Here is a 25,607-nt window from a genome sequence, read left to right as displayed (position 1 = left end):
AAAAAAAAAAGGTAGGCAACTTCTCAGAATGCTTTATGGGCTCCATGGGATATAGCAGATTTAGAAGAAAAACCCAGGCTGGTTGAAGGAAAGGAAATGAGCCCAGAGAGGCATCTGTTCACAAATTAATAAACACAAATAAATTAAGAAAGTAGAACAAAATGACCAGCAAATTTCAGTTTCACGTGGGAAAGAAATGAAAAAGAGAGGGGGAAAAGAAAAAAAGGAAACAGAAGTGCCATTGACAGCCATGATGAAGGAACGAACAAAGGCTCGACGATATAAAATGAAAAATGGGGAAAGTTATAGTCGAGGAAATATCAAACCAAGGCTACACCTATAAAATAAAAATTTATGGACTTGAATATGAGGTCTTTAAAAGGGATCTTTAAATTGCATCAGGAAATATTCCTTCCTCTTCCAGTTGTGTCTGGTGGATTCTGACAGGACAGCTACTGCCTAGATTCAAGACACATTTCCACCTGTTACTGGCTAACTAACCTTTCAACTCTGACTTTTGGGGCTTACTCATCATCATGCACATGGCCCAGAGTAGTTCCTGAGCATAGTTCAAATGTTGTGGCATAGTTCAAATTCTTTGGATAATCTAATAGACTTAGCTTAGTCATTTAAGTAGACCACCCAAGTCATAGATCACTGGCCATCAAATTAAATACTCCCTTTGGGTTGGCCATCCATCTTCTTTCTTTCCTTCCTTCCTTTCTTTCTTCCCTCCCTCCTCCCTCCCTTCCTTCCTATGTTTATTTTTGAGAGACAGAGAGCGCGCACAAGCAGGAGAGGGGTAGAGAGACAGACGGAGACACAGAATCCAAAGCAGGCTCTGAGCTGGCAGCACAGAGCCCGACGTGGGGCTTAAACTCACAAACTGTGAGATCACGACCTGAGCCAGAGTTGGACGCTCAACCGACTGAGCCACCCAGCTGCCCCCATCCCTGCTTCCTTTAGGGCCAGGGGAAGTCAGACTGAGAGGTCTCATGGAACGCTGATCTGTCCCTTTCAGGGTCATGGCTGGAATAAGCACACAGATACACACATATTCAACAGATAACCAACGCAGGGCAATATCCATGTGTCCGTGCCACGACGTAGCGTGGGTGGTCGAGGCAGTGGGCACCCGGGAATGAACTCAAAGTCTGAGAACGGGAAGGCACTGAGGGGTGATGGCAAGGCAGTCAAGAATCCCGAATGCCGTGTACACACAGACCCCATCGGCGACCCCGCACACCACATCTAAGACAACTGGACTGAGTGAGGATCACTCCGATGATCTTATCAAAAGCTGTGCTATTCTCAGATAAGAAACCAACTGGAAACAAGAACACGACTTGAGTTCTATTTAATCGTCTTGTCTCAGGGGTGAAGGCAATGTTTCCCGTCTCGGTTCTTCAACTGAAAAGCTGGCACCACGGACAGAGTTGTTAAATTAGCAAGTATGCCAGCACTTTCATTTATTAATTGGTAGGTTCCATTTTAATTAAAAGCATCCTAGCTAATTAGTCATTTCACTGTGTGCACCGCCAGCTGAGTAAGCGGGAGAACACGATGATGGCAAAAATAAACACTGCTCCCCCTCCAATTTATTAAGTTTGTGTTGTCTTCCCTTTCAGACGGAGCGAATCAAGGGAAACGTAAATTTAACCTTCTATTCTTGCCCGTGTCCTTCTGAAACGAGCCTTGTCTTGGAGTAAGTGGGTAACAGTAGAAAAAGCACAGGGTCCGAAATTCATACGTGTGGGTTTGGATGTTGCCTCTTCCATTTATGAATCGTGCGATCATGGGCAAATATTTAACTTCTGTGGTCCTCATCTAACATGGGAGGTATGGGCGCCTGGGGGGCTCAGTCGGTTAAGCATCTGACTTCGGCTCAGGTCATGATCTCACAGTTCATGGGTTCAAGCCCCGCATCGGGCTCTGTGCTGACAGCTCAGAGCCTGGAGCCTGCTTCAGATTCTCTGTCTCTCCCTCTCTCTCTGCCTCTCACCTGCTCACACTCTGTCTCTCTCTCTCTCAAAAATAAATAAACATTAAAAAAATTTAAAATAAAATAAACTGGGAGTTAGGAGTAATCCTCAGTGCAGAGATTTGGTGTGAGGGTTAAATGAGTAATCAAAGTAAAGGACCAAATATGTAACAGGCACTTAATCAATGTTAGTTCCCCTCAACAACACCACCACCCCATTCACTCGGCCATCAAGGCTCAGCTCAGCCACCACCTCTTCTGAGATGGCTTCCCTGAGTCCTAAATCTGAGTCAGGCATCCATCCCTCTTCTCTGTGTCTGTGTGTTTATTCCTACCACATGGCGGTATTTGAATCTGTCATCTATTTCTATGCCCAACTAGTATGCACATATCCCATTAGTAAGCAAATGTGGTTATAAGATTCAAATAAAAATTGTATTTTAAAGGGCATCTGGGTGGCTCAGTCGGTCAAGCGTCTGACTCTTGATTTCAGCTGAGGTCATGATCTCATGGTCTGGGAGATCGAACCCCGCATAGGGCTCTGCACTGACAGCACAGAGCCTGCTTGGGTTTCTCAGTCTCTCTTTCCCTCTCTCTCTGCCCCTCACCCCCCCCCCCAAATAAACTTAAAAAACAACAGTATTTTCTAGAGGTGCCTGGGTGGCTCAGTCGGTTAAGCATCTTTGCTCAGTGACATCGGCTCAGGTCATGATCTCACAGTGCGTAAGTTCGAGCCCAGCGTTGGGCTCTGTGCTGACAGCTTGGAGCCTGGAGCCTGCTTCGGATTCTGTGTCTCCCTCTCTCTGCCCCTCCCCCCCATGCTCATGCTCTGTCTCTCTCTCCCTCTCTCTCTCAAAAATAAATAAAAAACAAAAATAAAAAAACAGTATTTTTCTAGTATATAGTTTATGTTCAAATAGCTACCAAGTTAGTAGGACATAAACACTTACTAGATTGGCTAGAACGACATAACAAATGCAAGTCTTAGGGGTTTCTTTTGGCCTATATTGTGTTGTGAAAAAATTACTGAGAGGCCACGGGTGCTCATGATGAACCAAGAAAGTGCAGGCACCGCTGTACAGGAAAATGACGATGTTCTGAACCAGAGAAAGGACAATACTTGACATTATTGTTACAATATAACCTTGCAGTTAGAACGCCATAATTACTAGCCAGATGCTTGTTCCGAGCATCTGGTTGTGCTGTGAGTAAAGGGGTCACATGTATTCACTCCTTTAAACCCTCCAAAAGACCTAAAACAAAAGGTTGACTTCTCCCATTTACCGAAGAGGAAACTGAGGCCTATAGAGTGTACGAGTAATTGCTAAAGGTCACCAAATAGGCTGATGCTGGAGCTGGGATTCAAATGTAGGCATCCTGACTCTCAGACTCAAGGCTCTTAGCCACTTGCTTACCAAGGATGCAGGGATGCAAAGAAGGAGACAGCTGACTGTCTGGATGGCACAATCCACAGAATTCAGGGACCAGAGACACTAGATGTTTGGGGATGGCCACCTAGCCCACTTTCTTCTGAAGCGCTCCCACCCACTGCCTGCTGACTCAGGGGACTTAGGGAGATGTGTGCATTTGTGGTCCCAACCCTGACCCCTACCCTTGAACGTATCCACAGGTTACTGGAAACGTGCCAGGTGTCCCAAGCTCCATTAAACAAAGCTTCCTCCAAGAAACCAGAGGTGGACGCAGTGAGGGCCTCTTGCTTTTCTATGTCTGTATTAGTCAACTCAAACAGGCAGTTATTGTCACAATAATGACAGGATGCGGGGCACCTCGGTGGCTCAGTCGGTTGGGCGTCTGACTTCGGCTCAGGTCGTGATCTCGTGGTTTGTGGGTTTGAGCCCCGCGTCAGGCTCCGTGCTGACAGCTCCAAGCCTGGAGCCTGCTTTGGATTCTATCTCCCTCTCTCTCTGCCCCTCCCCTGCTCGTGCTCTCTCTTGCTCTCAAAAATAAACACACATGAAAAAAAATTTTCTAAAGTAAATAACAGGATGCAAAAAGGAAGGTTTACAACTTCTTGCTTTAGAGGTGGCTAGCTGGGCTTGCTCCCTCCCCACTGCGAAGCTCCCTGAGGTTGACTGGTTCAGTGGTTTTGCAGACTCCCTGAGATCTGTACCCTCCCAATACCTTCTTTCCTTTGAGCCAGATTTGCTACACTTCTGTTCCTTTTAACCAAAGGACGTTTCCCTGGAATCCCGAACATAGATGTCATAAAATACACCGTTAAAAAAAGGTGTATGTTCAGGGTTGGGTAATACCTCCAGTGCTAAATATTTGGCCCCTTAAATTGGGTGGCCACGAGCGTGCTTCAGACTGGAGACTTTGGCCGGGCCACGTCCTCTTAGAAACCAGGCAGGCCTGCAGGGTTCACGAAAACAAACAGTTCAGAGAGGCGGCTTTCTGCATGGTCAGAGGGCTCAAGAATCTACCAGGCGATTACACTGCTGTCAGATTGTAAATACACGTTCGCAAATGCCTCTGTAATTGTTTGGCAACAGTGTGGGCCTGTTCACGCAGGGCCAGCTACTGCATGTTAATGGGGAGGCTTACCCAGCATGTGCTTTCAAGGTTGGAGCCAGATCTATGCCATTTCCATGTTTCTGGGGACGAGGCACCAGATCGGGTATCTTTCCCCTGCCAGCTCGCAGACAAGAAGAACTCCGAGGCGATGGGCAGTTGTGTGGCTGATTGGTGGCTTTGGCGTGGGCATTCTGTTTTCAGCTATCCCAGAGTCTTCCTACAACTGGTGTGGTTTCCTATACCTCCGGCCACTGCCAGTAAGACGGGAAATTGCCATCACGGACTTGAGGTCATTTTGCTTTGCACACTGGTGTCCTTGGCCTCGTGCAGGACAGCTACCATGATTAAAGAGATTTCCTGCTGCCTCCGAAGCATGAGGTCTGGAGATTCCCATGTAAGAAGTGGTAGATCTCAAGGCATGCAATTCAGGACGTTTGTCTTTTTGACTTTGGATTTGGGGCTGGTGCTCAAGACCAGTGTTTTTGTGCTTTCATCATCTTAAGACAAGAGAACATCCTCTCTCTCGATTGGTGGACATAGGGGCCTCAGATTCCTTCTTTTCAGTTGCTCTGGATAATGAGTGCCAAACCAGGCAATACCCCCGGGCATCTTGTGCATGTCACAGAATCCATACGTTCAACACCAGATCGTTGCAACTTCTAACTGCTGGCAGTCCTTCCAGTTTGGGTGACTATCCAGCCGGCTATTTCCAAGTATTACAGTAGATTACTTAGGGGAACAGCTCTGCTTTAACAAAATGACCCCAGATAACAGTGGCAGAAAAATGACAGAATTTTAATTCTCCCCTCATGTCACAGTGCAGGGTGACAGGTTGCTTTGCCACAGAGAGTCATTTAGAGATCCAAACTCCTACCACCTCTGGGGCTGCCGCCCCCGCCCCCCCCCCCTCCAGAATTGTCCTCATTTGTATGGTCAAGGCTGGGTTGCAGATAAATCCGTGTTGTGGCCCTCGGAAAGGGGAACTAGAGTCCGAGGAAGCTGGCTTATCTTTTAAATCAGGGATGACCTTAGGGGCACCTGAGTGGCTCAGTCGAGTTAAGCGTCCGACTTCGGCTCAGGTGATGATCTCACGGTTCGTGAGTTCGAGCCCTGCGTCGGCCTCTGTGCTGACAGCTCAGAGCCTGGAGCCTGCTTCGGATTCTGTGTCTCCCTCTCTCTCTGCCCCTTCCCCGCTCACACTCTATATCTCCTTATCTCTCAAAAATAAATAAACATTAAAAAAATTTTTTTTAATTGGAGATGGCCTGCAAGGTCAACTTTCACTCACATCCCGTTGGCCCAGGTTAAGTTCCGGAGCCACATTTAACTACAAGGGGTCCTGGGTAATGCTGTTTCTTCCTGGGAAGCTCGCAGCTCAGCTTCAACTCTGCTGCCAGCGAGGAGAAGGTAACTAGATTCTGACAGGTGGTTTGAAGTTTCTAGTCACATGTAACAACAACGAAAGGGATATATTACCTCCTAAGAATAAGATCAATCCCACATGGTCATATAGTCAACAAATATTTATTAAATACCTACTATATGCCAGATACTTTTTCTTATAAGTATTAAAAAATGTATTATTAACAAACTGTGGGTGAAATTACGCAACACTATAAACACATTTTTCCACTTTAAAAAAAAAATTTTTTTAATGTGTATTTATTTTTGAGAGAGAGACAGTGTGTGTGAACACAAGCTGGGGAGGAGCAGAGAGAGGGAGACAGAATCCCAAGCAGGCTCCAGGCTCTGAGCCGTCAGCACAGAGCCTGACGTGGGGCTCGAACTCATAGACCACGAGATCATGACCTGAGCTGGAGTTGGATGCTTCACCGACTGAGCCCCCAGGCGCCCCTCACATTTTTCCACTTTTGAAGGATGTTTTGCTCTTTTGGGTAATACAGGGCAAGTGGGAAAAAGGCAAGGTATCTTTTACCTTCATACTGTGGGAACGATACTCGTGCCCGTCCATTTCCGACAGCTGGCGTTATTGTTGTCCTTATGGATAAGCACACACCAAATCCTTTTAGTTATTTGGATGTTCGTCTCACAAATCATAACTTGCTTGTAGCACGTTTATGCCGCTTCAGGAAGATCTCTTCAGAGGATGACATTAGATCGCTGAGATTAAATTCAACGTCAAAGGTGGGTTTTTTCCCCAAAATAATTAAGGCAACGAACAGGGCGAGTTTCGCCGTTATTCCCTTGATCTGGTAGGTGACACCATCTTCCGGATGTCTGTACTCAAAGCAGTGAACAACAACATCGTGGCCAGAAAGTGTTATGTGACTCTGGTGGTAGACCCGCGGATGCAGGAAATATTCCAGAGGCACCAGGAACACCTTCTTCACCTCATCGGGATTGGGCTGGGCCTGGAACTTGTGGTCTATAAATCCTACAACGGGGGTTATCAGCGTATCTCTCTGAAAGCAGAAAACAAAACACACGAATTAAGAAGTGAAGAGGGAATTGTTTCAGACGCTAAAATCCTGCCACGTCTAGGAAAATAAGAGAACGGTCCAGAGCGGCCAATCACATAAGGTGGGTAGGGACGGAGGGGGAATTTGCTCCAGACATGAACTTTATGCTCCCCGTGAAATGGGGGGGACATACGTGGGCAGTATCTTTGAAACGACTCTGAAAATGTTCTTTTGTGAACATACCGGCATCATCTTTGGCAAGGGCGGCCTGGCGACACTATAAAAACGTGGTCCCTTTGACCTCGCAAGCGCATTTGCGCAAACGTATCTGTATGATAAAGTCCTACCAGTGAGTCAAGATACAAGACCGAGGCATTATCTGCACTAGCCCCAGGCTCTGAAGTTTCCACTCATCCGCTGACGGACGTGCAGCGTAGGTCAGTCAGGAGGGTATCTGTGTAAGGGGATACTCTCGGCCCTTAAAATGAATGTGATAGACACCACCTGTCCCCATCAGTGCAGACAAGGATGTGCCTATCTGATCAATACCAAAGTCCAGGGACATATCGACTGTGGCATAGACCCAATTGTGGGGAATTATACTTATCACATATGAACCAGTTTACATAACATAGATGTCTATGTATGGGAGGGGGGATTTCTATTTATAACCACAACTGCTTGCAAAGGAATGCAAAGTATTGTGAAGTGAAAGGCCCCACCGGGAACCTGGAGGGTGAGGCCCGGGTTCAGGTACGAGCTGCGTAAGAAGAGAAGAGCTGCGTACCCTTGAAATGGAAAGCTAGAGAAGTCTAGAGCTCTTGGGGGGCGTCACGAGAGAAAGCGGCTGGGAGAAGCCAGGGGTACACTGGGAGACCGACCCAGGATATCAGGATACACAGGCCTGTGGAAAATTTCTCAGGGGAGCGAGAGCTGAAATATGTTTCAGAGCGGTGATGACTCAGACCATTAACGGAATTCATGGTGAAAGTCAACTGTACGGGCCAGGAGGGGAAGGTGGCAGCACAGGCCTTCGCTGTCCTTTGGGAGGAAAATCTGGCGTCAGAAGTGGCCCCAGGGCCAAAGCAGTAACCACCACCTGGCCCCGAGTGGATGCTCAGCCTCTCGGGTCACGGGCCCCCCAGAAGTGCTCTGAGACATGACACGTTCAGATACAAGTGATTTCTGAAGGAGGAGCTCCCAGGAGGTGTGTGAGGCAAGGAGGAACCCGGGCAAGGGCGGCTGCGGCCGTTCACCTCGGAGCTGGACTCTGACGACCCTCAGCACAGTCGCCGGCGAAGGGGCGCCTGGCAGCATGAATTCTCGGGCCCTCCAGGCTCTCTGTGAGCAGGGGAAGGTGGCACGCTGCGGGTGTGAGCTTTCAGACATACAGTAAGAGGGTAAGAAAGGGTCTGGAAGAACCCGGAGTGTTCGTCCAGGGCGCATCTGTGGTTGCTGTCACCATGCCGTGACCGCAGCCTCAGGGGCCCTGGTCTCGTCTGCAGCACCCTCTCCCTGCTTCTTCACAACAGCCTGACCTTGAGGAAGCTTTAACAATGGAAATCAGAGACCTGAGGAAACCTGCTCAAGGTCAAAGCCGGCTAATACTTGGCAGGAACCAGGATTCACCTGGCCTGCTGCCCACACTGTAGAGCAGAGCACTTATGTTCGGTGAAGACACAAATGTTACCCTATCTCCGAGTGGCACACCAGCCTTGCACGTGGCTTACACACGCTCTGGAGAGTTCTCAGCTGCAGCTCAGACTTAAGCTCTTGCTGAGGGCTGAGCTAGGGACACAAATGCATCCTTACTGTAAGGGCCAAACCGTTACAGGCACAGGTGTGAACGAGCAACTTAGCGAGGCCAGTGCTGGCCCCTGGACCGGCGTGTCCAAGCGTGAGGAAATTGGTGGGGAAAAATATCAAAGCCACGAAGGGAGAGAACGGTTTGAGACTGAATGATTCAGAAGGGAAGTCAGGCACGTTCAATGTGGTTCAAGTTTAGGAAAGTGAGAGACTTTGGAAATCAGCAAATGAAGCAGCATCTTTGGACACCCAGTTCCTAGACACGGGTGTCCATCTTGGAAGGAAGAAAGATGGCGGGTGCATGGCGGATGTTCTAGGACCAAGAAAAGACTGAATTTCGGCCACCTGCTGGGCTGGAATCCCGTGGAGACTGGCTTAGGCTGTGGGAAAGGGGAAAGGCATGCTTCTGGGTCTCTGGAGGAAACCACATGCTCTTTTTTTTTAATGTTTATTTATTTTTGAGAGAGAAAGAGAGAGACATAGCATGAGCGAGAGAGGGGCAGAGAGAGGGAGACACAGAACCTGAAGCAGGGCTCAAACTCACAGACTGCAAGATGGTGACCTGAGCTGAAATCAGACATCTGACTGAGCCACCCAGTTGTCCCAAGCCACATGCTCTTAGAAACATGCCCAAGAAGGGACATGCCACTGGACTGCACTGAAACGTTTCCAGGAGCTGAAGCTGCAGGGATGGCAAAGTGAAGGAGTGAACGGAAACGTAAGGGCCACAGACAGAGAAAAAGAAGAAATGTCTCCTGAGACTTTTGCAAAGAGAAGTACACACGCGTATGACGAAAAGACCACTGGGGTGGGCTCAGAGGGCCACAGCCTGCCTAGGTGGGGGGGGGGGGGGGGGGCGCCGAGAGGGGTTAGTGCAGGGGTGGGAAAAAGCCAACAGCACCCGCTCTAGCTCTGACACCCAGAAACATCTCCAGACATTGCCACGTTCCCTGGGGGACGAGATCGCCCCTAGGTAGGAAGCACTGAATTAGATTATGCTTCTAAGTGTTTAACACATGGCATTTTTGTGCTACATTTAAAAGAACTGCAAGGCTCAAAGAACAAAGCAATCCTCGCCAGCACTTCCAAAGACAGTACACCCTTCCAGAAAGCCCTGTGTTCCTCCTAATTTCTTGATGATGTGACTGGCATTATTATATCAAGAGCTGGTCATTGTAGAAACATCCGGCCCCAGGAGCGTCTGGCCCACAGAAATCTCCTGAGACCCAACACACTCCTGTGAAGACTGTTGTATTCCACTGCTCTGGGCAGAACTCAGTAGTTCCCGGGCACCTTGGAAATGGAGTTCCTCTCACTGGGGCAACTTTTAACCATGACGGTTCGATCTGGCAATAGAGTTTTAATATAAATCCCCAAAACGTGCTGGGGGATTTTGCAGATGCCAAGTGGAAAGGGTTCCCTGTAGAGAGAACAGAGCTGCCTAGAAAGTAATTAAGTAATTGACACATTTCTTGTCCTAATCCCACATTTTCCCCTCTTAGTTAGGAAGCATTTATTTGAGAGGCCATTAGCTTCTTCTCAACTCAATCTCCCCTGAGTGGTGACCTTTCTGTTTTTCAAATGGGCCAGATTAAGATAGATGTCTCAGCATCATTGATTGTGACAAGGCTGTACCACCAAGACTTGAGGCCAAATGGAACATAAAGAATGGTCTAACCCACGGGTGTTCTGATTTGTATGCATGAGTGGGACTCTCCTCCCGAAATAAAAATTTACCTGAATGCCCAATGTACAAAACATACAGCTCACACCTACCTCCGATACCTGGTTGGAGCACACTACCTTTGTGGTATTCTTCCCCCGAGACCATAACCGTAGCCTACCCACGAGGAAAATATCAGATAAATCCAAATGGAGAGGCATTCTACAACATATTTGACCAGTGCACCTTGAAAGTGTCAAGATCGGGGAACCTGGGTGGCTCAGTCAGTTAAGCGTCGGACTTCAGCTTAGGTCACAATTTCACAGTCTGTGAGTTTGAGCCCTGCATCGGGCTCTGTGCTGATGACTCCGAGCCGGGAGCCTGCTTGGAATCCTGTCTCCCTCTCTCTCTGCCCTTCCCTCACTCACACTCTGTCTCTCTCTCTCTCAAAAGTAAATATTAAAAAAAAAAAAAACAACTGTCAAGGTCATGAGAATAAGGAAAGTCTGAGAACTCGTCACAGAGCAGAGACTAAGGAGACATGACAAGCAAATACAATATGATGTCCCAGATGAGATCCAGGGCAGAAAAGGAGGACATTAGTAGAAAAATTGGTAAAAGGCAAATAAAATGTGGAATTTAGGTAACAGCAATGTAATAACGTTGCTTTCTTAGTTGTGACAAATAGACACCAGGGATGCAAGATGTTAACAATGAGATGAAGTGGGGGCGGGATTATGAGGACTCTTCATAGTATCTTTGCAACTTTTCTGTAAATCTGCAAGTATTCTGACATTGCAAGTTTACTTTAAAAATTTTAAAGCAATAAAATAATGCTGGTATCGGGGCGCCTGGGTGGCTTGGTCGGTTAAGCGTCCGACTTCGGCTCAGGTCATGATCTCACGGCCCGTGAGTTCGAGCCCTGCGTCGGGCTCTGTGCTGACCGCTCAGAGCCTGCAGCCTGTTTCAGATTCTGTGTCTCCCTCTCTCTCTGCCCCTCCCCTGTTCATGCTCTGTCTCTCTCTGTCTCAAAAATAAATAAATTGTAAAATAATGCTGGTATCCAAATACAAATTTACGTTTACTCCTTCTAAAGTCAATTAGTAAATAGTCGCAAGTTCATATGAAATAAGATCAGGCTAGATCAGCTCCAGAATTCATTTTGCTGCATTTATGGGTTTTTGGTGTATACTATTCAAGAAATCCTGACTCGTACAGAAATGTAGTCACAAATAGTAATAGTTTTTGAACAGCTTGCCTGGCGATCTCAGGGTACTACTCAATGAATATATGGAAAAGAAGCCTGATTCCATGGTATGTATCAAAATGAGTATATTTAGGGGTGCCTGGGTCGCTCAATTGGTTGAACATCTGACTTCGGCTCAGATCATGATCTCACAGCTTGTGGGTTCGAGCCCCATGTCAGGCTCTGCGCTGACAGCCTGGGGCCTGGAGCCTGCTTCAGAGTCTGGGTCGGTCTCTCTCTCTCTCTCTCTTTCCCCCTCTCTCTCTGCCCCACCCCATTTGCACTCTGTCTCAAAATAAATAAACTTAATAATTAAAAAAAAAAAAGTAAATAAATAATAAAACTGCACATATTTAGGACAAAGGTGATGCACTGGTGGCCTCCAAGGGGTGAAAATTTGGTATACAGCATGCTCACGTGTGTGGTGGCTTTTCAACAGAATTCTCAAAAGAAATGCTGACCGGTGCAAAGTAAATGGAAACCGAATGCTAAGGAAAGAACTCTGTTCTGTGAACAGGGTTCCACAGAAACCATTTTGAGACCCACTGATGCAGTTCGACCCGTTCATTTCTGGATGGTCAAAGAGGGGCCCAGATGGGCAATGGAGCTTTGCCCAAGGCCACTGAGTTCACGAGGGGCAAAGTCCGCATGAGAACCAGGCTCTTGACTCTGTGTGAGGCGCTGTCGAGGGTCACGGTTGGCCACGCATGGAATGCTGAGACAGTGGATCCGCTGGGTGCTCTGAGTCCGAGCCACCCAGATCCACCCCGACACTTACCTCAAGCAGATACGGCACCAGGCGGCAGACGACCTCCACCTGACGGGGGCACAGCCCCACTTCCTCCTGGGCTTCCCGGACAGCCGTGGCCACATCATCCACATCTGTGGGTTCACACTTGCCTCCAGGAAAGCAAACTTCTCCAGGAGACCTGCGTAGCTGGGAATTGAAAGGGCAGAGTCGCAACGTGGGATTCCCACTCAGGCACCGTTCACTCACTCAGCAAGGATTTACCGAACTTCTATGTTGTGTCACAGACCAGTCCCACCACCCTGGTGGAAGTAAGCGGAAAGAAGACTGCCCCACCACAGAAAAAAAAAAAAAAAAAAAAGTTTTTCCTTGAATCCTTTTAAAAAATGAACTCTGCGAACTCCCTTTACTTGTAATCGTTCTCAGAAAAATCTGTATCTGCCCACAAGATACAGATTTACATGGACGGGGGAAGAAAAGCAGGAGGGGTAATAAAAAGGGCACTGTGATCAGCAGATAAGCTTTACTGAGTCCCACCATGTTCTGGGCCCGCTGCTTCACAGGAGCCCTCAGATCGGCTCCACATGCTGTTATTTTTTTTTTAAAGCATTTTTTTTTTTAATTGAGATGAAATTCACATAACATGAAATGAACCATTTTAAAGCGAACCATTCAGTGACATCTAATACATTCACAGTGGGGTGTGAGCACTGCCACTCTCTGGTTCCGGAATATTTTCATCCCAGAGGGAGACCCTGTACTCACTAAGCAGCTGCTCCCCACCCCTCCCTACCCCGCCCCTCCTTTCTGTCTCTAGGGATTTACCTACCCCAGGTTATTTCATATACATGCAATCATATGACATGTGACCTTTCGTGTCTGGTTTCTTTGACTTAGCATAATGTTTTAAAATTTTTTTAATCTTTAAGTTTTCAACTGAAGTATAGTTGACATATAATATTAAATTAGTTGCAGGTGTACAATGTCGTGATTCAACAATTATATATACATTACAATGGAGTGAGGTTTTCACGCTCTTCTGTGTTGTACCACGGCCTATCAGTACTTTTTCCTTTTCATGACAGAACGGTATTCCACTGTATGTATATATCACAATTTGTTATCTTTTCCAAAATGTTTTTGTTTTTTTTTTATTTTAGAGAGAGAGCACAAGTGGGAGACAGGGGCAGAGGGAGAGGGAGAGGAAGGGAGAAGAAGGGAGAGGAAGGGAGAGGAAGGGAGAGGAAGGGAGAGGAAGGGAGAGGAAGGGAGAGGAAGGGAGAGGAAGGGAGAGGAAGGGAGAGGAAGGGAGAGGAAGGGAGAGGAAGGGAGAGGAAGGGAGAGGGAGAAAGGGAGAAAGGGAGAGAGGGGGAGGGAGGGAGGGGGAGGGAGAGGGAGAGAGAGAGAGAGAGAGAGAGAGAGAGAGACAGACAGACAGACTCTTAAGCAGGGTCCACACACAGCATGGAGCATGACGTGGGGCTTGATCCCATGACCCTGGGATCATGACCTGAGCCAAAACTGAGAGTCGGATGCTCAACTAACCAGGCCAGCCAGGTGCTCCCACAAGTTATCTCTCCATCCATTTGTGGATATATAAGCTACTATTCTATTATCACTTCCGCTTTTTGGCAAGGGAATTAAGCTCAAAGAGGTTAAATAACACGACCAGGGTCACGCAAGGTACGCAGTGGAGTGTTTACTTCTCCATCCCGGCTCTTAACCAGCATACCAGCATTAATTAAGGGCTTACTAAAACACAGGAATTGTGGCCACCTGAGCCATTAGCGGTGACAAGTTGGGGTGCCTCTGTGTCCCTCTGCACATGCACGTGAAGGGACAGGAGTCCCTTCTCCCTGCACTGCCCCTTTCACCTCCATCCTTGATCCCATGCCTTCCTGACTTCAGAACTGTGGCTCTGTTTGTAGCATCCTCCCTTTCTCTTGTCTCTGTCTTGTTATGACTTCTCTCTTATCTTGGCCAGAGGTGGGGAAGCACATCTCCTCGTGCAGGACCAAACTCCTCAGCAAATGTGACCTCAACTTCGTGGACACTCACTCCCACCCAGTGCCCACCATCCTCTCTCTACTCAACTGTCGAGGAGGCCTCAGGGTCAGCAAGAGTCCCGGGTGGGCCTCTTCTCAACAGGGCACCATGGGGGTGGGGGGTGGGGGGAGGTAACGTCCTCCACATACCTCCCAGGGTCAGGTACCTCCCAAGGTCACAGGGCCAGTCACAGGAGCTAGCGGCTGAATGTCAGGGCACAGGGCCTGGCCCATGTGAAATATTTGTTAACATCAATTTGCAAGGTCAGTTCATGATGTTTAGAAGCTAAATCAAAAGGTCCTGTTGGCATTTTTAGCCCCAGGGCCAATATATCTGTGTAAGAACAAGCCAGATGCCCTTATCAATTCTGCAGCATTCCAGAATTGAAAGTCCTATTTGAGCAAGCTTTTTAAAAAGCAAAAGGAAACATTTTAAAGTTCTTCTCTGCTAACAAATCAATAACACTGCAGGAATTGCCATAGTACAGAGAAATCGCACACATCTTCGTATCAGGGTTATGAGTTGGTGAAAACAAGGTTGAGGGATATGTTTCTACCGTCTTGACGATGACCACCCATTCGCCCAAGAAAGAGACGTCCTGTAAGATCACCTCTGAAAGAAGTCCTCCATTCTGTTAGCTCATTCAGCATCAAAGCGATACTGGCAGAAGGCACTTACAGGGAATCATCGGCTTTGACAGAAATACTGACCTGATGTAATGGGTTATTCTGAATACTCCTAAGAAAATGCTATGCTGTTTTCAAGGAACAGACACATTCACAAAAATGATTATTCACAGACTGTCAGCACCAAAAAGGCCCCTATCAAATACGCAAGGTTTCCATCTTTCTTTTTTTTTTAAAATGTTTTAATGTCTATTTATTTTGGAGAGAGACAGACAGAGTGGGAGCCGGGGAGAGGCAGAGAGAGAGGGAGACACAGGATCTGAAACAGGCTCCAGGCTCCAAGCTGTCAGCACAGAGCCCGAGGTGGGGCTCACACCCATGAATAGCGAGATCACAATCTGAGCCAAAGCCGGACGCTTAACCGACTGAGCCACCCAGGCACCCCATCTTTCTTTTTAACAGCATAACATTTTTTCTTAAATAAAACCTTGTGGAATTCTCTTCAGAAGGCAAATGAGGTTGCAGGCTGATTTCCTAAAACTTCAGTCCACGTTTTGTTGTTGCCTTTCCTTTTGTCTGTTTCAAGCCCTGAGAGCTGGGGACAGAGGGAGGCAAGGAGAGAGGGGGACAGAACAGGGGAGAGAAGAGGGAGAGGGAGAGCTTCTTTACCCTCCAAACATTACGCACTGTTTTCAGTCCTATTCTGAGAATAGGAAACTGAGGCTCACAGAGATGAAGAACTTTGCTGTAGGTTCCGGAGCTAGGACGGGAGCCCACACGGAAGCAGGAGGGATTGAGGCAGGCACCCCCTCCCCATTTACTGGTGGGAAACCCATGAGCCTTTGCTTGCATGACTCCAGGGAGGGGTGCAGCTCCAGTAATGCCTGGGAGGGAAATTCCTTGCCCTCCAGAGCCAGATAGGATATAGTCGGATCTAATTAGACTTAAATTTTCTTATTTTTTTTAATTTTTTAATGTTTATTTAATTTTGAGAGAGAAAGAGAGAGGGAGTGAGTGGGGGAGGGGCAGAGAGAGAGGGAGACACAGAATCTGAGGCAGGCTCCAGGCTCTGAGCTTTTGGCACAGAGCCCCACGCGAGGCTCGAACCGATGACCTGCGAGATCATGACCTGAGCCTAAGTTGGAGACTCAACCAACTGAGCCACCCAGGTGCCCCTCAATATTCTTTTTTAAAGAAATGTGACCATTGCACACCAGAGTTTATGGTCTAAGATGATTCTCCTGTAATTATCAACAGGCAAAGCTGTCTGGGTGATACAGAACTTGGAGATCCATTTCGGTCTTGCCTCGATTTTCCACACTAGTTTGTCTCCTTGTTCAAAAAATATATTGAAGTGCTTCTTTGCTCTTTGGCAGAAATGAGAACAGACCCAGTCCCCTGGTTTCCAGTTAGGTTTCTCCTGTTGGAACCTGGATTTTCATTACCTCTTGTGTTGATGTGATCGTTGCCTGACCCAGATCCAAAAAAAACCCACACGAGTCTAGGGGCGCCTGGCTGCCTCAGTCAGGAAGAGCCCACGACTCTTGATCTCGGGGTCATGAGTTCCAGCCCCACATTGGGTGTAGAGATGACTTAAAGAAATAAAACTAAAAAAAAAAAAAAAAAAAAGAAGAAGAATCCATACGAGTCTAATCCCAAACCCACAAAACTTCAGCTGATTCCTCAGCTTTCTTTGTCCCCCTGAGGGGATACTGTTCATTGTCCTGCTTAGAAAGCCATGGCTATCATGGCCCATTTTCATTTTTGTACTTGGATAACTCTGAAGTTATTGCTTCCCCAATTTTACCTCAGAAGTACCCCAAAAGAGGGACGCCTGGGTGGCTCAGTCGGTTAGGCATCCGACTCCAGCTCAGGTCACGATCTCGTGGTTTGTGGGTTCGAGCCCCGCATTGGGCTCTGTGCTGACAGCTCAGAGCCTGGAGCATGTTTTGGATTCTGTGTCTCCTCCTCTCTCTGCCCGCACCGCCCCCCCCCCCCCATGCTCATGCTCTGTCTCTGTCTCTCAATAATAAATAAACGTTAAAAAAAAAAAAAAAAAAAAAGTACCCCAACAGCAAAGGAGAAAGAAAGAATCCAGGGGGTGTACCCATGGCAACTCCATTCTCAGCCCAACACCTCTTTAAAGTAGAACAGTTTATCTTAAAAGCCCAGGCCGCGTGTGTGAACAGTAACAATGGTGGCGGCTGAAAGTTACCGAGTCCTTGCCAAGTTAAGAGGTGGGTTTAGGTGCTCTGTGTTTGTTTCCCTGGGAAATCCTTCGTGGGTAGCCCCACAAAGCAAGTACTAGTGGTTGGTCCTCGTTTTGCAAGTAAAGAGACTGTAGCACAGAGAGGGTAAGTAACTAGACCAAAGTCACACAGGTGGCCAGGAGAGAGCCTGCGTTCAAACGCGGGCAGCCAGCTTCAGGGCCCTGGCTGTTCATTTCTATGTTCGAGAATTTTCTAGTGGCAGTGGCAGTTGTGGCCCCCAACCCTGCCAGGGCAGGGACGTCTGGAGACACCTGTGGTTGTCACATAGGGGTGTGTGTGTGTGTGTGTGTGTGTGTGTGTGTGTGTCTGTCTATTACTGGCATCTAGCGGGTAAAACCCAGGGATGATGTTAAACATCTCGCAGTACACAGAACAGCTCCTACAACAAAGAATTATCCAGCCCAGATGCCATCCAATACAGCCAAGGTTAAGAAACCCTGACCTAAACATATTTCAAATTACTTGCTAATTACTTATTTTTCTTTCTAAAACTTCTCCAAAAACTGCCATGCTACCCTGCGGCTTCTTGTCCCCCTGAACATCACAATCTTCAAAGTCCATTTGAGAACCCGTGGCCTCAAAATGCGTGCAAGTGACGGATTTTGGTGGGGTTTTCGAAGGTCCTGGAACTTTAATGGCAGGGACCTTTCTGTCACCTACCTTCTCCGACCGGAGGGTGAACAACAAATGGAGTTTTCCTTCTTTCACCAGCAACGGTAAAAGGACGGAGTATTTGTCATACGACAAATGAGAATATCTGGTCCCGGCATCATGCTCTTTTAAGCGGGCCTTCGCATCATCTATCAGACTGTTTCTGAAATGGAAACAAACAAAACACTTCAGTAACCAGAGTTGTGGGAAAAAGCTCCCAGTCCTGCCTATGTTTCTGTTGTGTTGTGCATCTCGAAGCTTACCAGGGCTGACTCTCACTGTATTTGTCGATAACATGGCAGGAATAATACTCTCACCCCAATTGCATGACTGTTGGCAAGATAAAATGAGCAAAAAAAAAAAAAAAAAAAAAAAGGCTAAGAATACAGTTTAGTGCATGGTTTCACTTTGGAAATTAAGTAGAAATTATGGTAAAAGGTTCTTTCAAAACTGCAACAGTTAAATGTTGCAATCCTTGATAATACTCCAGTAAGCAGGTTTGGTAAACAGGTCGCTGTCGTTAAGTTAGAACTCTCTTAGCCTGATCCTTATGTTATCAAACCCTTATGTCTTCAATTGCCTTATAAAGTTTTTCAAAAAGGGTTAAAAACCCTTATGTCTTCAATTGCCTTAAAGGTCCCAAAAATCTAGTGACAACAGATTCACCGTGTTACAACACAGATTGCTAGGCCCACCCCTAAAGCGTGACTCGGTAAGTTTGGGGTGGGGCCTGGAACTTAGCATCCAACTCCCAAGCAACCATGATGCTGATACTGTGGATCAGAGGAACCCCCTTTGAGAGCCATTACCTGACAATATGCAAGTATTTGGATTTGTAACCACATTTGGTGCCCCGAATTCATGACTTTGAATGTTCTGGTCTTTTTGACTGGTGTATTTTGTTGCTGGTTTGTGTAGTAGCTTAAATAGTGTCCCCCCCCCAAATTCATGTCACCCAGAAGGCTCAGAATGCAACTTTATTTGCAAGCAGTGTCTTTGCAGGTGGAATCACGAGTCTTAAGATGAAATCATCCCGGATGTAGGGTGGGCCCTACATCCAATGATTGGCATACTCATAAGAAGAGAGGACATAGAAACACACACACACACACACACACACACACAGAAGAAGCCAATGTGAAGATAGAGGCAGAGATTGGAGTGATGTGGCCACAAGCCAAGGAACATCAAGATCCATCGGAAGCTGCAACAGGCAGGAAATTCAGATGTCTGGGCTTCAGGACTATGGCAGAATGAATTTCTGTTGTTTTAAGTCATCAAGTTCGTGATACTTTGTTACGGCAGCCCTAGAAACTAACAGTTTGGTTTTAATTTTTCTCTGGGAAAGGCAATTTTACAGAGTGGGTGAAGTCAGATATTTAAGGGGGGCCAGAACTGCTTGTAAAGTGTTTAGGAAGGACCTCTCCAGGCCTTGCTTTCCTCATCTGTGACCTGCTTGAAGGTATCTGTAAACACGTCATGACATCGTTCGCACAGTGTGACTGGCACTCTGCTGGTGCCCAGTGAGTAGTGGCTGCTGTCATAAATGTCTCCGGCATTAGGTGGGCAAGTTGTTTGGGGAAGGTGTTTGCTTTTTTTTTTTTTTTTTTTTTTTTGCCTCTTTCTTCATGGCAGGATGCTCACTAAAGCTGGCTGGGTGCCAGCAGTGGATTTCAAAAACGACCAAAGGCCTTTCAGAACCACAGCAAGTGGGCACTGGAGGGGGCTCCTGGGTGTACCCCATGCACACAGGCCCACGTCCAGAAAACTGGCCCGCCAGAGTGTGCCCTGGACCCACCGACTGTGGCTTTTTAAGAGGCCCCAGAACCGATCAGAGGGACCAGCAGAAGCAAAACTGCAAAAACGTGTGTGTCCACATTAGGGGCTGGCTGGAATAACCACCAAAAAACCACCACCGTAGCAGCCACCCGGTTCTGAGCAAGGGCTCGTCCCACGCATTCCACGCTTTTCTCTTTCTGTCCTCACAACAGCCCGGGCGAGGTTAGGACTGGGTCCCGCCCAGGCTCAGAGAGGTTAGGTAACTGCGAGACCCTGGAGGTGGCCACCGCGGCCTTGAACCCGGAGCTGCCTGGTGCGGGCTCCTGGTTTCTGGGATGGAACTCCGGAGAAGCCCTAAGCTGAAGAGGAAAGGCGGCTGGGCAGGAGAAAGGGGTGCGACCCTGCGGGGCCGGGTGTGAGCCCATGGGTGCAGAGGCCCCGCGGCCCCGCGGGCGGCCCGGGAGGCGAGCGCACCGAGCGCGGGCTCCGCAGGTGGGTAGATGGGCGCGGCAAGAAAAGTCCCGGCCGAACGGCCCCGGAGCCGCGTTCGGGGCCGGCCGGGCCCTGCTCGGAGTGCCAGGGACCGGAGGACTTTACCTGACAGGCTCCGGGGAAGGACGAGCTGGAGACATCTCCGGGGCAAAGTTTGTTTCCCCACCGCAACTCCTAGCTCGCGCTCTGCCGAGTGGGCATGCGCAGAGCAGCCGCGACCTGGGGCGGGGAGAGAGGCGGGGCCTATGGCCTTAGGGGGCGGGGTGGGGCGGGGCGTAGGGCCAGGCCGTAAGGGGACTCGCTAAAGCAGTTTCCGCCCAGCTCCTTTTTTTTTTTTTTTTTTTTAAATATATTTTATGGTCAAATTGGTTTCCATACAACACCCAGAGCTCATCCCAACAGGTGCCCTCCTCAGCGCCCATCACCCACTTTCCTCTCTCCCTCACCCCCCATCAACTCTCAGTTCTCAGTATTTAAGAGTCTCTTATGGTTTGCCTCCCTCCTTCTCTGTTTGTAACTTTTCCCCCCTTCCCTTCCCCCATGGTCTTGTCAAGTTTCTCAAGATCCACATAAGTGAAAACATATGGTATCTGTCTTTCTCTGACTGACTTATTTCACTTAGCATAATACCCTCCAGTTCCATCCACGTTGCTACAAATGGCCAGACTTCATTCTTTCTCTTTGCCAAGTAGTATTCCATTGTATATATAAACCACATCTTCTTTATCCATTCATCAGTTGATGGACATTTAGGCTCTTTCCATAATTTAGCTATTGTTGAAAGTGCTGCTGTAAATAAACATTGGGGTCCAAGTGCCCCTATGCACCAGCACTCCTGTATCCCTTGGGTAAATTCCTAGCAGTGCTATTGCTGGGTCATAGGGCAGATCTACTTTTAATTTTTTAAGGACCCTCCACACTGTTTTCCAGAGCGGCTGCACCAGTGTGCAAGCTCCTTACTCTTCCACAAGAATGGGGAGCCTATGAGAATTCTGAGGTTGAAGGGGGAAAATGCAGTGTAGGTGATTTAAAAGGATTCTGAAACCGCATTCACTGTTGCTAGGAGGTTAAGTTGGTTCAACTTCTCTGAACAGCAGTCTACAAATGTTTACTGAGCACCTACTATGTGCTTGGGCAGATCGCATAGCCAGCAAAAAGACGCATGGAGCCAGCCTGCAGACAAGTGCATGAGAAAAACGTGGATCAAACCATTTCATAGATAAAGCAGATGCCTTTGTCCTTGGAGAGCATATGAGGGAGAAACGCGAGTGAACCAGGTCAGAGAAGGCTCACCAGAGAGAATGGACACCCGCCGTCCTCTAGAGCAGCTGTGCTCCATGTGTGGTCCTGGGACCAGAGCATGAGCATCACCTGGGCGCTATTAAAAATGTATATTCTGGGGGTGCCTGCGTGGCTCAGTCTGTTAAGTATTGGACTTAGCCTCGGGTCCTGCCCTCACGGTTGGTGGGTTCAAGAATGGCTTTGGGCTCTGTGCTGACAGCTCAGAGCCTGGAGCCTGCTTCAGATTCTGTGTCTCCCTCTCTCTCTGCCCCTCCCCACTCATTCATGTTCTCTCTCTCTCTCTCTCAAAAATAAATAAACGTTAAAAAAATAAATGAAAAAAAAAGTAGATTCTTGGGTTCCCCCCAGAGCTCCTGCATCAGAAGCTGGGGGTAAGGCCCAGCAATCCGGGCTGTAAGGAGAGTGGGATATTCAGAGAGCCACTGCTCTAAGGTATGTTTGGAAAGTAAATAAGGGGAGAGGGTTCCAGGAAGAAGACTAAGTTTGTACAGAGACCCCAGAAGTGGCTGGAGAAGAGCGAGTGGCAGGGAGCCTGCTTTGAGCTGACACTCGTAAGACATCAGACTTCAAAGACTGGCGGCCCAGGAGGTACACAGTAACTTTGGGGGCTCACAAAAATGTTCCAGTTTTAATTTCTTCAAAATTAATTTTTTTAATGTTTATTTTTGAGAGAGAAAGAAAGAGACAGAGTGTGAATGGGTAAGGAGTAGAGAGAGAGGAAGACACAGAACCCGAAGCAGCCTCCAGGCTCTGAGCTGTCAGCACAGAGCCTGACGCAGGGCTTGAACTCATGAACTGTGAGATCATGACCTGAGCCGGAGTCAGATGCTTAACCGACTGAGCCACCCAGGTGCCCCTTTAAATTCTTTTAAAATCAGAAGAAAAAAGATGGATACAATAATAACCAATATGTAATAATCAGTCCAGCCTGGGTTATATCCATCTTTATATCAGTGCAGTCATAAAATATGTTATTATTATTTCATGGGGTCCATGAAACCAAAATTGTCTAGAGCCCATGAAGTATCACTGTGTGGCCCTCAGTCGTGGGACAGTTGAGCCATACTTCTTAAGACTTTTAAAACCACTGAACTCAGATGTTCACCTTGCCAGTCCTGGCAAGGCTGAGAGCCCAAACTAAAAGCTTGTTGGCATCCAAATGATAATGTTAATGGCACCTTCACCCACATTAGTGTGAACTTAATCCTTTGAGCAACCACACAACAGAGAGTTATCTCCACAGAGAGTTAGTTCCTCACTTTCCAGATTAGGAAATTTAAAAAAATGTCTTGGTGAGGTCACACAGCTAGAGTTCAAGATCAGACGGTTCTGACCTCTGTGCTCTTTTATTTTGACATCACTTCTCAGAGGCAAGTGACTATGAATTATGTGGCTCTGACTGTGAGTGAGGAGATAAATATCCAATACCCACCGTGTAGCAACTATGGGCTAGACATGTCTAAGATGGGGCCCCTTGACCTCTAAAGCCTCCTGGTCTATTGCGGGTGATAATCAACATGATTCTCAGCTCTAGTAATGCACAGTATTCTCTCAGCTCTGTATGAGAGGGGATGGGAGACTGGTTCCGAGAATGAAACAGAGGGCTGAACATCACCGCCTGAGGATTTGATTTGCTCTTTGTTCAGGCGTCCTTTGTCTGAATCCTCGTTTTGAAGATGACTAAACTGTGGCTCAGTGTGGTTGAGTGCCTTGCTCATGGTCTCAGAGCAAGTAAATGGTGGGAGCCTAGTTTCGAGCCCGTCCGATTAACTGCATCCGGCACTCCAGTGAGATTTGAGAGGTAGGTGGGATTTCAAGAGGCCAAGGTGGGGAAGTTGACATTCTGGGCGAAGGGAACAGCAGAAGGCAGCGTGGGAGGGGTCTTGCTCAGCATAGCACACAGGAACAGAAAGGGACATTTTTCAGAATGGATCTCTGGGCACAGATGAAAAGGCTTTGGAAGCCAAAACAAAATGGAGGTTGAACTTCTTCCAGAAGGGAGCAGAATAACAGGTCTGGGTTTCCCAGGAGATCTCTGTGGAAGCAGAGTGGGAATGAATTGAAAGTAGGGAGTGAAAGTAGGGGGGCGAGCAGGGGGCTCTTCCAAAAGTCTGGACCCAAGGAACAGAAAAAGATGCTTTGGACGTCCAGAAAAATTCACATAATCCCAACATGAGAAAGAGCGTGGCAGGGGTCCAGGTTGCTTTAACGTAAAATGCGGCATCCCGAGATGCTTTGCTGTGTACCAAGGCCCTGTCCACAGCATCTTCTTCCAAGATCAGATATACTGCTGTAAAAACATTTCGTTTTTATGGCTTTTGTAAGGCTGGAAGGCACAGCCACAGGGAACATCACAAGGTGAAGTGCATCATAATAAGATTATGTATGTATGGGTGTGTGTATATCTCCGCACCTGCAAAACAACACAGGCTTCAAGGTTAACGGGCAATGTCTTTTAGGGGAAATGGCTTGTCTCTGTAGTTTCTGCGCACACATTTGTTGGTAGTGACATAATTCTGGAAAATGTGTAAAAGAGAGGCAAAGCTGTAACAAGGCCCAGGCCAGCCTGCGAAGCCAACACCTCCCTGGTGTTTCTCTCAAAGAAGCACATCCCAGGCTGCAGGGTGGACCTTATCTGCAGCCCACCCATCTGGAACCTTTATTTGAGCAGCACCCCATGGCCAGGCCTGGGTGGCACAGAGATAAGAAAATACCAATCAGCCTTCAGGAGCAAAGGATATCTGGGGAAAAGACCTACGACAAACAATTAACTTTATTGCCAAATGAGTGCTTTAATCCAGGAAAAGGGCTAAATGCTCTGGGGGACGAGGGGTATAGCAAATAATGAATTCTGCCGGACACAGGCAGTGGGGTCCAAGTAGGCTGTGGAGAGAAGGGAAACTACTGGGGAACGCGTACTGAGCATTATTCTCCTGGGAAATCTGAGTTTCCTCCATACCTTCAGTTTGTGGGAGGGGCTCTAAATCCTTAGAAGGAAGTCACAGGGGAGTGTCTCCCCAATGCATCCGATCTGAGTATACTGGCTACAACTGCTGGGTTGGGGATTTGCAAAGCAGACGCTTCCCACCCCTCCCCAACTCTGCCAACGCACAGCCCCATCCTCCATCAACTCTCCCCCACCCCGAAATCAGACAGAGTTAAGGTGCCACAGTCTTCCCCCACTTTTAAGGAGAGGAAGTTGAAGGAGTTCTTTGAGGACCGGGTTTCAATAGGAATTTCTCTGCAGATGGGACGGCGGGGTGGACGGGGGGGGGGGGGGGGGGTGGGGGGGAGCTCAGCATCAAAATCATTTGGGGGAAGGGATGCTGCATGGACACCTCAGTGCCCCAGATCCCACCCCACAGTCGCTTATCTCAGAGTAAAACCCACCCAGGAACATACATTTCTTTTTTGTTGTTTAAGGTTTTAAAAACAATTTTTATTTGAGAGAGAGAGAGAAAGAGAGGGAGCATGAGCAGGGCAGGGGCAGAAAGAGGAAGAGAGAGAGAATCCCAAGCAGGCTCTGCACTGAACCCGATAACAGGACTCAAACTCACGAACTGTGAGATCATGACCTGAGCCAAAATTGACTGAGCCAGCCAGGTGTGCCAGAGCACCTAGATGATTCTGTTGTAAAGGTCGAAGACACTGGTTTAAGGGCTCCAAAGGGCGACGGTTGATATTGAGAAGATAAAGCCTCCTCCTTGTAGCACTTGCTGATGTGGCATCCTCAGAGGAGACGACAGGTGGTGGCCACGAGGGCCAGGAACTACCATTTCTCGTGCCACTGGAACATTCTTCCTCTCTGGTCTTGGGAGCTGGCAATTTGGGCAGATTCCTCTCAGGGGAGGCCCCAGGGGAAAGTTGAGTGATTGTTTTGTAGAAAGTGGGCTGGAGTGGACTGATCCCTACATAACGTGGTCCTTGCCTTTTTCTTTCTTTCTTTCTTTTTTTTTTTTTTTTTTTTTTGGACCCATTAGAAAGGAAAGAGTTTATGGGTTTGGTTCAGTACGTTCTCTGGTCAAGTGCCCATTCTCAGCTA

The 25,607-nt window shown here is 47.8% G+C and overlaps 1 protein-coding gene across 1 annotated transcript; it reads right to left on the bottom strand.

Moving 5' to 3' along the window:
* Positions 1 to 6,313: 6,313 nt before the first annotated feature.
* Positions 6,314 to 20,451, bottom strand: NUDT7 (nudix hydrolase 7). The gene is made up of 4 exons (XM_042969169.1): positions 20,369 to 20,451; positions 18,002 to 18,155; positions 12,430 to 12,588; positions 6,314 to 6,939 (listed from the first exon to the last, which is right to left on the bottom strand). The coding sequence occupies exons 1-4, from the start codon at positions 20,401 to 20,403 to the stop codon at positions 6,571 to 6,573; spliced, it is 717 nt and encodes a 238-aa protein (XP_042825103.1). The 5' UTR covers positions 20,404 to 20,451; the 3' UTR covers positions 6,314 to 6,570.
* Between the last annotated feature and the right edge of the window lie 5,156 nt (positions 20,452 to 25,607).

The sequence above is a fragment of the Panthera tigris genome, chromosome E2 (assembly GCF_018350195.1).
Source record: "Panthera tigris isolate Pti1 chromosome E2, P.tigris_Pti1_mat1.1, whole genome shotgun sequence".
NCBI classification, from domain to species: Eukaryota; Metazoa; Chordata; class Mammalia; order Carnivora; family Felidae; genus Panthera; species Panthera tigris.
This window is presented reverse-complemented; position numbering and strand designations above follow the sequence as displayed.